The sequence below is a fragment of the Xenopus laevis genome, chromosome 3L (assembly GCF_017654675.1).
Source record: "Xenopus laevis strain J_2021 chromosome 3L, Xenopus_laevis_v10.1, whole genome shotgun sequence".
In the NCBI taxonomy this organism is placed as follows: Eukaryota; Metazoa; Chordata; class Amphibia; order Anura; family Pipidae; genus Xenopus; species Xenopus laevis.
In genome coordinates, this window is record NC_054375.1 from 92,915,972 (window position 1) to 92,931,739 (window position 15,768).

At 38.9% G+C, this 15,768-nt stretch overlaps 1 protein-coding gene across 2 annotated transcripts in view; it reads right to left on the reverse strand.

Annotated features, from left to right (window-relative positions):
- Window positions 1-13,623, reverse strand: part of smo.L (smoothened, frizzled class receptor L homeolog) — a 28,221-nt gene extending 14,598 nt beyond the window's left edge. Inside the window, 1 exon segment of one of the 2 annotated variants that reach the window (NM_001135232.1) lies at window positions 12,474-13,168. In NM_001135232.1, coding sequence (NP_001128704.1) covers window positions 12,474-12,723 — 250 coding nt within the window. In that variant the 5' untranslated portion in view covers window positions 12,724-13,168. 2 annotated transcript variants of the gene reach the window in all.
- Between the last annotated feature and the right edge of the window lie 2,145 nt (window positions 13,624-15,768).

A 15,768-nucleotide genomic window follows, 5' to 3' on the forward strand; every position in this document is an offset into this window, starting at 1 on the left:
TGAATAAAAAGCTAAACAGCTCAAAAACCTTTATAGGGGTTGTTCATCTTTAAATTAACTTTTAGTATGATGTAGAGCAGTGATCCCCAACCAGTAGCTCGTGAGCAACATGTTGCTCCCCAACCCCTTGGATGTTGCTCCCAGTGGCCTCAAAGCAGGTGATTATTTTTGAATTCCAGGGTTTAAGGCAAGATTTGGTTGTATAAAAAACAGATGTACTGCCAAACAGAGACTCCTGTAGGCTGGCAGTCCACATAGGGCTACCAATAGCCAATTACAACCCTTATTTGACACCACCCAGGAATATTTTTCATGCTGGTGTTGCTCCCCAACTCTTTTTACATCTGAATGTTGCTCACGGGTGAAAAAGGTTGGGGACCCCTGATGTAGAGTGATATTCTGAGACAATTTGCAATTGGTTTGTTATTGTTATTTAGCTTTTTATGCAGCAGTTCTTCAGTTTGCAATTTCAGCAACCTGGTTGCTAGGGTCCAAATTACCATAGCAACCATGCACTGATTTGAATAAAAAACTGGAATATGAATAGAAAGGCCCTGAAGAGAAAGGTGTTTTTGTATTGGGAGTCAATATGCCATGTGTGTCACTGTGTGTACCCAGACCCACACATTTAAATTTACTGGAAATGGTTGAGGGCAACTGACAGTCTCCTTGATTTTAGCTTAATAATCACCGGATGGTGGGGTGGGATTGAGACTACCAAAAAACTTTTATCATTAGGGCTCTTACAGATGAGCATTTTTACCTGCGCTCCCCTGCGTTCCGTTTTTCTGCGTTCAGCCGCAGGGGAGCGCAGGGATAGACGCATTACATTTTTTCCAATGGTGCTGTACTCACACAGGCGCGTGTAGGCGCCGAACGCACGAAAAATGCAGCATGTTGCGTCTCAACCTGCGTTCAGCGCCTACATGCGTCTGTGTGAGTACAGCCCCATTGGAAAAAATGTAATGCATCTATCCCTGAACGCAGAAAAATGGAACGCAGGGGAGCGCAGGTAAAAACGCTCATCTGTAAGAGCCCTTAATATTCTCAGACTCTTTTACTTATCTATTTTCTATTCCAAGGACTGTGGGGTTTGCGGTTTTGTAGGTTAAGTTAGCCTCTTCTAATATAGATAGAAAGGTACAATTGAGACCGCAGCCCTACAGTTCCTGCCATTCTACATCTTTGTGGTGCTCCTAGGGACTAAGAAAAAACGATTAGCTATAATATTGGGAGCAACTCCACCCTCTATATAATTTTCACCTTTCCTTAACTCAATTAAAAGGTCGATAACCAAGGGTTCATAATTGTGATCACATTAATTAACTTTTTAGATTTTAGTTAATTTATGCACGAGTCACTTTGAAATTGTGTATTTTAGATCAAATGAATTGGTGAATTAATTAATTGCACACAGCACTTTATAAATTAGAACACATCCGAATTATTTAAAAATCAAAGCACAATTGATTGCACAGGTCACTTTACACTGTGCACTTAATGAATTGTAGCAACAACCTATTAGTTAAGTTGGTTGACAAAACGTTGGGATCGAATATAATTAACTTATGAATTAATAGGAATTTTATATAGTATTGGCACCTTAAATTAATTAAACTGATTGAATCTAAAGTGATTAACTCTTGGTTTTACCTTCAGTTATTGCTGGTGCTGTGGGTTTAACCTTTTACCTGCCAAGAACGTAGGTACTACGTTCTTGCAGGGAAAAGCCCTAACTGCCAAGCACGTAGTACCTACGTTCTTGGCTGTAAAGGGCTCCTCTCTGCATCTGCGGCGATTGCCGCTTCAGCAGAGGCTTCCGTTAGTCTTCCCACCCCCTAGGCAACGAGCAGAGGGAGAGGTCACGATCGTCGCAGGACCCGTCTACAGTTATGCAGACACATGTCTCCTCTGCCTGTTCCAGCCAGCCTGCTGCTTCCTGCTGCGTGCACTCTGCTTTAGGACCCCCCCCCCCCTAGCTGCCCAGGACCCTGCTGGACATCAGAACTGTAAGTAGCATTTATTTTACAGTTATACACACATTTACATACTAATTACATGCATGTACAAATACACATTTTACTAAGTTAGCTTTATTCTTTTTCTTTTCTGACTTTTTTTTGTTGTTGCAATTTTGTTTATGTCAGAATGTGTACTTTACAAAAATGTATGTTTTTGGGGGGTCTTGTGCTGTTAGGGGGTCTTGTGGCACAATATACAGTCTCTGCTTTATGTTCACAGAAGTCGAAAAGACAATTTTCAGAAATGTCATAAAAACCGCTGCCTTAGCGTAACTTTGCAGTACGATAGTTTGGAGTAGAAAGATATAATTACCTATTTTGTATTCGTCAGAATGTGTACTTTCTAAAAATATATGGTTTTGGGGGTCTATGTGCTGTTAGGAGGGTATTGTGGCTCAATATGCTGTCACAGGGCATTCTTCACAGAAGGTGAAAAGACAGAGAAGAAAATTCAAATGCACTAATTTTATTTGGGGGTCCGCACATGCCAGCTGCTTTGGTATACCTATGCATATTGGGCATCAAACTGTTCAGTAGACCCGTGGCGTCAATATTTAGGGTGTTTTACAATTCTATATAAGAAATTAGGTGAGATAAATGCGGCCAATTGCAATATTTTTAGACAATTTTCAGAAATGTCCTAAAAACCGCTGCCTTTAGCGTAGCTTTGCAGTAAGGTAGTTTGGAGTAGAAAGACATAATTACCCATTTTAGATTCATCAGAATGTGCGCTTTCCAAACATATATGGTTTTGGGGGTCTATGTGCTGTTAGGAGGGTCTTTTGGCAAATAATACACAGTCACGGGTCATTCTTCACAGAAGGTGAAAAGACAGAGAAGAAAATTCAAATGCACTAATTTTATTTGGGGGTCTGCACATGCCAGTTGTTTTGGTATATCTATGCATACTTGGCATCAAACTGTTCAGTAGACCCTTGGCGTCAACATTTAGGGCGTTTTACAATGGTATGTAAGAAATTGGGTGAGATAAATGTGACCAATTGCAATATTTTTAGACAATTTTCAGAAATGTCATAAAAACCGCTGCCTTTAGCGTAGCTTTACAGTAAGGTAGTTTGGAGTAGAAAGACAAAATTACCCATTTTAGATTCGTCAGAATGTGTACTTTCCAAACATATATGGTTTTGGGGGTCTTTGTGCTGTTAGGAGGGTCTTTTGGCAAATAATACACAGTCACGTGTCATACTTCACAGAAGGCGAAAAGACAGCGGGGAAAATTCAAATACACAAATTTTTTGGGGGTCCGCACATGCCAGCTGCTTTGGTATATCTATGCATATTGGGCATCAAACTGTTCAGTAGACCCTTGGCGTCAATATTTAGGGTGTTTTACAATTGTATGTTACAAATTGGGTGAGATAAATGTGACCAGTTGCAATATTTTAGACAATTTTCAGAAATGTCATAAAAACCGCTGCCTTTATCGAAGCTTTGCAGTAAGGTAGTTTGGAGTAGAAAGACATAATTACCCATTTTAGATTCGTCAGAATGTGTACTTTCCAAACATATATGGTTTTGGGGGTCTATGTGCTGTTAGGAGGGTCTTTTGGCAAATAATACACAGTCACGTGTCATACTTCACAGAAGGCAAAAAGACAGCGGGGAAAATTCAAATACACAAATTTTTTGGGGGTCCGCACATGCCAGCTGCTTTGGTATATCTATGCACATTGGGCATCAAACTGTTCAGTAGACCCTTGGCGTCAATATTTAGGGTGTTTTACAATTGTATGTAACAAATTGGGTGAGATAAATGCGACCAATTGCAATATTTTTAGACAGTTTTCAGAAATGTCATAAAAACCACTGCCTTTAGCGTAGCTTTGCAGTAAGGTAGTTTGGAGTAGAAAGACATAATTACCCATTTTAGATTCGTCAGAATGTGTACTTTCCAAAAATATATGGCTTTTAGGGGTTACCATAACTTTTTGTAGCTTTTATCCCATATAAAACTGGTAATGTTTGGAAATTAGTGTAAATGTAAGACATCAAATAAGTATGCAAAAGGTAGATTCTGGGGTCTTTACATGCCATGTACTTCGATAATCCTATGTACATTGGGCATCAAACTGTTCAGAGGACCCCAGGCTTTCATATTTGGGGTGATTTATCTTGATACCTAATAGTATGTATGAAATAAGGTGCTGCAGGTGGAAGTTTTGAGGTGATTTTTGGAAATGTCCCCAAAATTGGCAAATTTAGGAAAGATTTGCGGCTTGGTGCTTTGGGTTAGAAAGACATGCATACCCAATTTAGATTCGGGGGAATGTGTACTTTCTGAAAACATATAGTTTTCTGGGGTGAACGTACTTTTTTCTACCTTTGCTCACCCCAAAATGATGTAAATGTGTTGATTTTGCAGCACCTGAAAAGACAGACCAAATGGGGGGTCTTCGTTTTGAGGCCCCTATATGCCACGTGCTTAGGTACACCTATACATATTGGGCATCAAACTGTTCAGCGGACCCTAGGCTTTCATATTTGGGGTCATTTGTCTTGTTAACCAATAGTATGTTCGATATAAGATGCTGCTGGGTGGAAGTTTTGAGGTGATTTTTGGAAATGTCCCCAAAATTGGCAAATTTAGGAAAGATTTGTGGCTTGGTGCTTTGGGGTAGAAAGACATGCATGCCCAATTTAGATTCGGGGGAATGTGTACTTTCTGAAAATATATGGTTTTCTGGGGTGAACCTACTGGAATGTTTGGCCTTGAAATCAGAAGTATGCCGTTTTGTGGAGCGGTGCTTTGGAAATTTGCTAGTGTACTGCTTGTACACTGATTTTGATCTATATTAGTGAGAAATCTCAATAAAACTATATATATTTGGTATTGTTGCGTTCAGGAGACATAGACCTTTCCAAATCTGCTGTGTTCTCGTACATAAAATAAATGATGTTTCTGATATATGTAATTGTACTATGTGAAACCTGATTTTTTTCATTTTATTAGGCACTTTGAAGCCTATATTTTTTTACAGAAGTTGAATTACACAACAATTCTAGCATATTTTGAAAGCTCAGGTTGTCCTGAAAAAAAACATATATTGTTTCCCTGGTTAAACTAAAACACCCCCCCAGGAAATGCTCTTAAAAGTGAAAGAGTACAAAATGTTCAAAAATGGTCTGGCAATAGAAGTACCAAATCAGCCAAATTGTCTGGCAGCGAAAATTAACCTGAATAAAATAACAACGATACCAATTGATAAGTTTCTTTTCAATTAAAACATTTTATTGTGGGTTCTTTGAAGGTGAATGTTGCACGTTATATTCATTAATATGTAGCAGGGAGAAGTTAAACTTACCTAATCTGAACAATAAGCAACATTGTAATTTTATTATTTATATAGCCTGGTGTTATCAGCTTATTTTAAAGTCTGTAAACAAAGTATCAAGTCGGTTAATTTAAGTAGATAAGGGTATCCTTTTTAAACTATACAACGAATAGAATAGAAACTGAGTAACCATTATCAATGTGACAAATATTAAGGGAAGTGTTTGAAATATAGGAGGTCTGGTGAATTGATACAGTCACAAAACAAGGTTCTTTTTCTTTCCTTTTACAATGGAAATGGTTACAGGCATGCTGATGCAGCCACCTTTTTATCACAATGGTCTTATTATGGCTCTACCTTTTGTTTTGTGTTACACAGCAAAACGTTTACATTTTTCTTTTCTGCTCCAATTTACCACAAGGTGGCATAATGTCTATGGTTTTTATCATTATGTCTCGCTGGCAATTCCTATCGTACTATTCCAAAACTCTTAGCAAAATCCTTGATGCACACACCACTGTATAGAAAAGTTTTGGGTAAATGTAATCAATGGGGAAATGTTTGGCAAGTTCTAGTACAGGTATGTGATCGGTTATCCAGAATGCTTGGGACCGGGGGTTTTCCGGATAACAGATCTTTCCTTAATTTGGATCTTCATACCTTAAGTCTACTAGAAAATCATGTAAACAATAAACGCAATAGACTGGTTTTTCTTCCAATAAGGATTAATTATATATTAGTTTGGATCAAGTACAAGGTACTAATTTATTACAGAGAAAAGGGAAAGTTTTTAAAAGTTTGGATTATTTGGATAAAATGGAGTCTATAGGAGACAGCCTTTCTGTAGTTTGGAGCTTTCTGAATAACGGGTTTCCGGATAACGGATCCCATATCTATGTCCCATAGTGCCCAGCCATGATTATGCTTTCAAACAGCTAATCAATAAATGCAACTACCTGATTGGTTTTTATGTGTAACTATACATGTAGTAAAGTAGGCACTGTTGTATTATCTCTAGGGGAAATGGGATTGTCTATAATTAAATTACTTGTATATCACCAAGACAATAAAAAGTCCAGTGGAATTTCACAGTTTTTTTCTATTGGCCAACTATTGTAAGGGCAATGTGACATGGGGCATTTTGCTGCCTGCTCCTTTTACAAAATGTCAACATGTTGCGCTGTACAAAAAATGGGTATATACTTAAAAAAAATACAAGAATACATACAAAAACATCCAGTTATACAATTCAAGAGGTAAAGAGGGCCCTGACCAAAAAGAGCTTGCAAGTCCACATGTTTTTTATCCGTATGTTCGCACACTCAAAACAAACACAATTTAGAAAAAAAGGTGGTTTGAAAAAAAAATTTTTTGCTTTTATGCAGAGAAAAATACTTTACACGAACAACGCCATAATGCACATGGCATAATTTATACAATATTAAAAATAGCATACAATATCAACCACCCTTTGGTTATACATGGCAAGAAAGATATCAACAAGGAGCGGATACACCCCCTCAGGGGGCCATTCTCATTTTACTGGTAGGTGTATCCGCTCCTTGTTGATATCTTGCTTGCCATGTATAACCAAAGGGTGGTTGATATTGTATGCTATTTTTAACATTGTATAAATTATGCCATGTGCATTATGGTGTTGTTCATGTAAAGTATTTTTCTCTGCATAAAAGTAAAAATAATTTTTTTCAAACCACCTTTTTTCTAAATTGTGTTTGTTTTGAGTGTGCGAACATACGGATAAAATACATTGGTATAGGTTACCTTCGGTAGGGGTAACATTTGTTCTTGCACCTCTAATTACTTTTTGAAAGTTCTGGTGTGCCCTCCATTCGTTATTAAGTCAACATGTTTTTCCATCCGTGGACATGGAAACTACTGGAAATCATAATACATCGCTGAGAAGTTATGTGACCATATAATCTCCCATGAATAAAGTGTAAAAAATTAGTGGGCCAAGGAAAGCCCACATCATGCATATATACTGTCCCTCATGCATCACTGCTGTCAAGTAATCACATCCAACCACATCTGTATAAGTATAACTGTCTGCAGAGGATTTTGGGACACTAAGGATTTGGGGTAGTATTCTGGGGACAACATTATGTAGTGCCAGGAACACCCAGGACATCAGATAACATTTTCCAAGACATCATTTTGCACCCCCCCCCCTTCCCCAGACACACACTACACTGCAGCTCTAGGGACACTGCCATAAAACCAGTGCTTCAAATGCAAATGATTTAGACAGAAATGGTGTGAAAGGGACAGGCATTGTTTTGTAAACTAAACTGCAAATAGAAGTGGAGAGGATATTTCAGTACAGTTTGTAAAAAGAAAGAATTTTGCATTTCTAAATAAACATCCTCCTGTTAGCATGAACATCCCAGGGTGTCCAAAACATAATCAGGTCACATCCACAGAAAATCTAATTATGCACATCTTCCCGACTCCTTAGCTCTTTCATTAAACAGCTATACTCTGCAAAATAAATAAACATAAAGAGAAACCTAGTTGGAATTATTGATTATTATTATTATATTTATACTTACTTATAAGGGGTGGTTCACCTTTCCGTTAACTTTTAGTATATTATAGAATGGCCAGAAAAGCAGGAAGTAGTGTTCTGTTCTGTTACACATCCAGTCACTCCAGCCTTTACAGATGACAATTTTGGCTAACTAACTATATTATAGATCATTAATTATTGCTTTTTTTACATATTTTACATTAAGCCACCATTTTGTGGCTCATTCTGTGTTCTAAGTGTAACGGAAGTAGTGTGGGGGTAGACACAGTCCTGCCCATTCATTGGTAGATATAAGTTTGCATGTGTGTGCCCTTGGTTTGTTTGTGAGCACAGTGCCTCATAGAAGCTAGAGGGTCAGACTTCATGCTTCTCCAATGCAATGTACTATTAGAATGTACTATTAGAAAAACAACATTTACATGGAAAGGCATTATTTAAATGAATTTGTGTAAGAGACTTTATATTGGTATGTTACAGTTACAGGCCCATAAATCTTTTGACAGACAATTTTTTTCTAATTTTGGTTCTGTACATTACCACAATGAATTTCAAATGAAACAACTCAGATGCAGCTGAACTGCAGACTTTCAGTGGGTTGAACAAAAAGATTGCATAAAAATGTGAGGAACTAAAGCATTTTTTTAACACAATCACTACATTTCATGGGCTCAAAAGTAATTAGACAAATTAAAAAACTGAAAATAAAATGTTCATTTCGAATACTTGGTTGAAAACCCTTTGCTGGCAATGACAGCCTGAAGTCTTGAACTCATGTACATCACCAGATTCTGGGTTTCCTCCTTTTTAATGCTCTGCCAGGCCTTTACTGCGGGGGCTTTCAGTTGCTGTTTGTTTGTGGGCCTTTCTGTCTGAAGTTTAGTCTTCAACAAGTGAAATGCTGCTCAATTGGGTTCAGATCAGGTGAGTGACGTGGCCATTCAAGAATATTCCACTTCTTTGCTTTAATAAACTCATGGGTTGCTTTGGCTGTATGTTTTGGGTCATTATGAAACGCCTCCTGATCAATTTGACTGCATTTGGCTGGATTTGAGCAGACAGTGTCTCTGAACACCTCAGAATTGACTCAGAAAGACTGCATTTGGCTGCTTCTGTCCTGTCACATCATGGATAAACACTAGCGTCCCAGTGCCACTGGCAGCCATGCACGCCCAAGCCATCACACTGCCTCCGCCATGTTTTACAGATGATGTGGTATGCTTTGGATCATGAGCTGTTCCACGCCTTCTCCATACTTTTTTCTTGCCATCATTCTGGTAGAGGTTGATCTTGGTTTCATCTGTCCAAAGAACATTTTTTCAGAACTGTGCTGGCTTTTTTAGATGGTTTTTTTTTTTATAGCAAAGTCCAATCTAGCCTTTCTATTCTTGATGCTTATGAGTGGCTTGCACCTTGCAGTGCACCCTCTGTATTTACTTTCATTAAGTCTTCTCTTTATGGTAGACTTGAATATTGATATGCCTACCTCCTGGAGAGTGTTGTTCACTTGTTTGACTGTTGTTAAAGGAAAACTATACCCCCAAAATGAATACGTAAGCAACAGATAGTTTATATCAAATTGAATGACATATTAAAGAATCTTACCAAACTGGAATATATATTTACATAAATATTGCCCTTTTACATCTCTTGCCTTGAACCACCATTTCGTGACTCTATCTGTGCTGCCTCAGAGATCACCTGACCAGAAATACTACAACACTAACTGTAACAGGAAGAAGTGAGGAAGAAAAAGGCTGAACTCTGTCTGTTAATTGGCTCATGTGACCTAACATGTGGTTTGTATGTGTGCACAGTGAATCTTACGATCTCAGGGGGCGGCCCTTATTTTTTAAAATGGCAATTTTCTTTTTATGATTACCCAATGGCACATACTACTAAAAAAGTATATTATTATGATAATGGTTCATTTACATGAAGCAGGGTTTTACACATGAGCTGTTTTACTCAGTATCTTTTAATAGAGACCTACATTGTTTGGGGGTATAGTTTTCCTTTAAGGGATTTCTCTTCACCATAGAAATGATTGCAATTATCCACCACTGTTGTCTTCCATGGACGTCCAGGTCTTTTTGCTTTGCTGAGTTTACCAGTACTTTCTTTCTCAGGATGTACCAAACTGTAGATATTTGCCACATTTTTATGCAATCTTTCTGTTCAACCCACTGAATTAAAGCTCTAAGTCTGCAGTTCAACTGCATCTGAGTTGTTTCATTTAAAATTTATTGTGGTAATGTACAGAACACCAAAGTTAGAAGCACAAAACCATACTAATAAAAAAAAAAAGTTTTTGATTCCACTGTATTCAGTTTCATCAGATGTGGTACTGCCTTGTTTCTGGTCTTTACGTTGTTCTTATATTTAATAACAACTTGTTACTTCGTGGGGCAAAAAACCTGGAAGCTCTTGTGGAAGAAAGGACCAGCAGCATATTGTTCTTTAATAAAACAGGTATTGAGTCAAAGAAGGATATAATTCTTCCACTTTATAAAAAAAAAAACAGGTATAGGATCCATTATCTGTAAATACATTATCCTGAAAGTTTAGAATTAATGGAAGGTCATCTTCCATAGACTTCGTTTTAATCAAATAATTATTTTAAGTAAGAATACTTACAGAGCCTCCTTTAGACTGCCAGTCCACATAGGGGCTACCAAATAGCTAACCACAGGTCTTATTTGCCCTCCCCAGGAACTTTTTTCATGCTTGTGTTGCTCCCCAACATTTTTTTTTTACAATGGAATGTTGCTTACGGGTAAAAAAAAAAAAAAAACTGGGGAGCCCTCCAACACCAAGTTTAGACTATTCCTCTTGAGCACTTTTGCACATGTTCTGTCTTTTCCTCTCTCATCCTCATGGCATTAACTGTATCAACAACCAATAGAAATAATGCTTCGTAAATGAATGAGGGAAAGGGGTTATTTATAACCACAGCGGTTTGCATAAAACATCACAGCACAGCTCGAAAAAATAGGGCACGCCAAATGCCAGAAATGATGAGTGAAAACTGACGTTTTCAATGCAATTGCATAGGATTCGCATTGAAGAGTGATCACAATGTGCTAATTTTAATGCATCGACTGCAATTGCATTAGCCCCCTTAGCGACTGCAATGAATTCTGGGGAAAATATTGCTTTGTGGGGGAGAGAGAAATGGCAATTTTGCTTGAAATTGCATTTGCTCGCTACACTTGTGGTTGTAAATAATGCTTCTTATGTCCTAAATGATCCTCTCTTTCTGCTGGCACACTCTGCTTTAGCGTAGCCAATCCACTCCTGAAGAGGGATAGCTTAAACTTGGCGTCCAAAGTGGCTCATTTCCTGTTGAGGTAATCTGCATCTGCGGTATACAGTGATTGATAATATCATGGTAATTAATTGTATTCAAACTCTGTGAAAGATGTACATTCCCTTTATTTGATGTTTGTGTTGTGTATTACACAAGAGTCATGAATACCTTTTACAATTTTAGTGAATTTTGTACCCCCTGTTGTAAAATATAAGGATCAATTTTCCCTGTGTGCACATTTTTAAAAACTTTGCATGCCCCATAATTTCTGTCTTCTGGCCTTAAAATTTGTGTGCATGAGCACACAGCTTAGAGGGAACATTGATAAGGATATTATAAGTCATTGATGAGTTCCATGACCTTGACCTTGTGCTTTTAAACTGGTCATGGAACTTACAAAATCCTAATATTTTACAATAAGGGGGTACTTTATTATAATACCCAAGCATCAGTGAGCCAAGTGACAAAAATTACATCACTAAGCACTGATTATAACCAATGACATCACTAAGCACTGTTTATAAGGATATAATTTACAGAACATTCATGAACAGACATTCATAAAGATATAATACACAAGAATCCTGTAATTTATATTCTTAAAAGTGGTGCTAAATTGAGGTTACCAGTTATAATTGGTGCTTAGTGATGTAATTTGTCATATGAATCTTGTGTAGTATATTAAATAATGCACCCCCTGTTGTAAAATGTAATTATATTAGAAGTCACCTACAAGTTGTGCCTTTGTATGGTCATAGAACTCCTGTGTGACTTATAATATCCTGATATTTTACAACAGGAGTTATATTATTCATTTTATAAATAAGGCTTAGTGATGGCATCAGTTATGTCAGGGTTGTATTTATTATGTAGGCATTTGAGAGCACGTGCCCTCGGGTGGCAGCTTTATGTGGGTGGCCTTTTAGTGCCTCTATAGAAGAAAAACCCAAAAAGCAGAATTTTATTTTTAAATTACCTAGGGTGCTGAAGTGTCCTGCACATTCAGGTATGTGAGGGGCAGTCAGGGGCCATGATTCATTAAAACTTCTATTATAGAAAATAATGTATCCGTGTTGTAAAATGAGTAAATCATAAGTCACAATGGACTTTACCAATATAAAAACACTTGGACTGTACCCTTATGCCTTTATATGGTCATGAAACTCTGGGGGACTTGAGAAATCCTTCTATTTACAACAAGGGGTATATTATTACACACACACTCATACTGTACTGTAAGTAAAGTACTCGGCAATGTAGTCAAGGAATCGGTTGACGCGTTGCCCAACATCCAAGAAACTTACCAGACCAAAGCGAGAGTTTGTCATGAACCTCATCCTGGGAGCTGGAATCTTCAGCCAGGACAGTGGAAGTCAATGCATAGGGGAGCACAGATCCCAGGCAAATGTTGTATTTGAGGGGCTCACAAGTGGTGGTCTTCTTGCACTTATCCATGTAAAAGGTCTCATTAATCTGAACTCCTCCTGAAGTACAAATGAAGAGTAAAAAGCCAAAGCCTCCTATCCAACAGATCCAAGGCACCATGGAAGACATCTTGAGAAGTGAGGGGGGATGAAACTACAGCAAACCTCTAGGAAAGCCTTCCATACAGCAGTAAATTACCATATGCCTCAAGGCAGCATTTTCTTTCCAGCAAATATCCGACGTCTCACTGGGATGGCTCCTTTCCCAACCCTCTAGAACACTGCACGAAGCTCTCCTCCATTTTACTTTCTGCGCTCTCCTCACGCAGCCATACAAATCCCAAATCTTTCCCCCAGTAGAAGTGCCTGCAGCCAACAAAGGCCCAATCTCCCTAAGCTCCCACCCACACAAAGCCCCGTCCTGCACAACACATGCAAGCAACTTGTTTGGGGGAGGGTTTCAGTGGGAACAGCTCACTTCTTTCCCCAACAAAAACATGCAGCGGGGAAGTGATGTGTGAGGAGAAGAGTGGAAGAATGTAATCTGATCTTCAGCCTCCTCCTCTCCGGGGCTCCCACTTCTGCATCAAACTTTCTTTCACACACACACACACACACACAGGGAAACGGACTTTTTTTTCCTCTCTTTTCCGATTTCCTCTGAAAGTTGTTTTCCATTCGCTAAAAGATTCCGTTACACTTGCTGCTGCCTCTTTGCCTTTGCTTTGTGAGAGTTTGTGCAGCTCATCTTTGCGCACAGTCGCGCACTACCGAGATCCTTGCGCCGTATCTGCTGAAATTATCCTAAATCATTTGCGAAAATTGCGTTATGCAGGTCAAATCGCACAGGCTCTGTCCTTTCCCTTAACGAAGCAAAATAATTCCCGCCAAATAAAAACAAACTGCAATGCCCTATGACAGACGGTCTTTAATGTGTTCTCTTGTTAGAAATGAATTTTTGGGAGTACGACAGTCCAGGAATGCAGCTGCTGAGGACACACAAGAGCAACGAAAGTTTCTCAGTCAGTTCCCTCCTCCAACATTCTCCTCCACCCTCCTCAAAAAACAGCAACAAAAAAAAAAAAAACAGTGGCTGAAAGGAGGGGATTGGTGGATCAGTCTGCTGAACTCATGCATCATCTTCCCAGTGCCAGAGAAAATGACTTCTAAAGGTGGCCATAGACAAAAAGATCCACTCGTTTGGTGACATCGCCAAACGAGCCGATCTTTCCCTGATATGCCACTAACGGACATGGCTATATCGGGGGTAATCTGAACGATCAGATTACGATGAGGGCGCAATGGGCTCTGGCGGGATCGGTCGGGACAAAATAAAACTTGACCGATCTCCGCTGGACGAAAAATGTCGGGACTCTCCACACGGTCCGAAAATCGTATGAATCCTCGGTTCGTACAATAGGATCTTTGCGTCTATGGCCAGCTTAACGATGAATGGAGCATACTGTACAAAAGCAGTATTTATATGTATTTGCACATTTTTACAGATCAATAATGATTCAAAAAGTAAAAGAAACGTTACACTAAATAAAAAAGCACAGATATACACAGTAACAAAGGTCAAAGATGTCACAAAGATCTAAATAACATTTACTGAGGTAAAAAGTAAAGCAAAGCAAAAACTTATTGTTGTGCACTTTTAGCACGTTCTATAAGTTTTGCAAATGCAATTAAATTATATTTCTGCATCCGCAACATTTTCTTGGTTTGCCCCTTTGTGGCACATATGTAGTAAAACTTACTTGGCGCTGGAAAAACACGATTCACAACAGCTCACATTGGCCTCTGATAGGATTAGGGTTGCTACCAGGCCAATATTTCATCAGCTTGCCCTAGCCAGTCTGGTATTACTAATTCACTATCTATCTATGTAGTTGTTCTGTCCCCAATCCCTGCTTACAGGAGGGCCCTATTCCACCAGAACACCAAAGGGGGAAATTTACTCAAGGGCGAAGTGACTAACGCTGAAAATTCGCCAGCGTGACGTCATTTGGGCACTTCGCCGATTTACTAACGGGCGCTGGAGTAATTACACTAGCGAAGGAGATAGACTGTGGCGCAACTTTGCACTCTAACGCCAGACATATTTTCACTCTGGCGAAAGAGCGTTACTATGCAAATTCACTAAGTTTTTGTTTTTACTGAACATTACCTCTATCACCAGACTTGCCTTCGCCACCTCAGACCAGGCGAAGTGCAATAGAGTAGATAGGACTTGGTCCAAAAAAAAGTTGAAAGTCCCAAAAAACAATGGCGCCTTTTCCTTTTTACAGGGTGATAGGCTGAAAAAGATTGTACCTTTTTTTTGGGGTACCCTCCTTCCCCCCCTACATTTCCTTACATATGGCACATAAACTATACACTGGGCTCATATGTAGCACAATATAACACCGCTATTTTCTTTTATTAAGGTTCCCTGGGCTTGTGTAGTGTAATATATTTGCTGCAACATATACGTCCATTGAAATTTAACTTCCCGCCATAGGCAAATTATCTAACGCTAGCACAACTTCGCTATGCCTGGCGTAGTAACGTTAGCGCAACTTCGCAAGCGTTCAGTGCCGGTGACGAAACTTCGCAACTTAGTTGTCTGTGCGAAGTTGTGCCTGGCGAAGTATGGCGAAGGCGGCTAAGCCACCGATGGAAAATTTTCACCTGTTAGTGAATTTCCCCCTAAGGCTCTTGTCACATGTAATGTTTACTCAGCAGGCAGAGATCCTAATGTTACCACTGAAATAAATAGCAATCCCCAGCCACCTGTGATTTAAGGCTAAAAACACACATTCATTTTATGACAGGCATCCTAAATAGTGATTGGCTTTTTTCCACAAGTAGAAAATGGTCTTGCAGAACAAATACTACATGTGCTATGAGCGTAAGGAACCAGGCTACAACGTAAGGCTATACTGAAGAACATTTTATGTACAGTGCCAAATTATCATATAATAAAAATGCCTTTATTAGATACACATGGCAGACCTGGATAACAGCGATGTTTCATGCCACAGTGGGCCTTTTATCAAGCTTACCAACCACTAGGTGAAGGCTATACCACAAGCAAGAGGCTTGTAGCATGGCCTTCCTTTTTCTTTTCTTTTAGATTTAGTGGAACATTTGGAACATTTATCAAAATGTGAGATTAGAGCTCACCACAGAA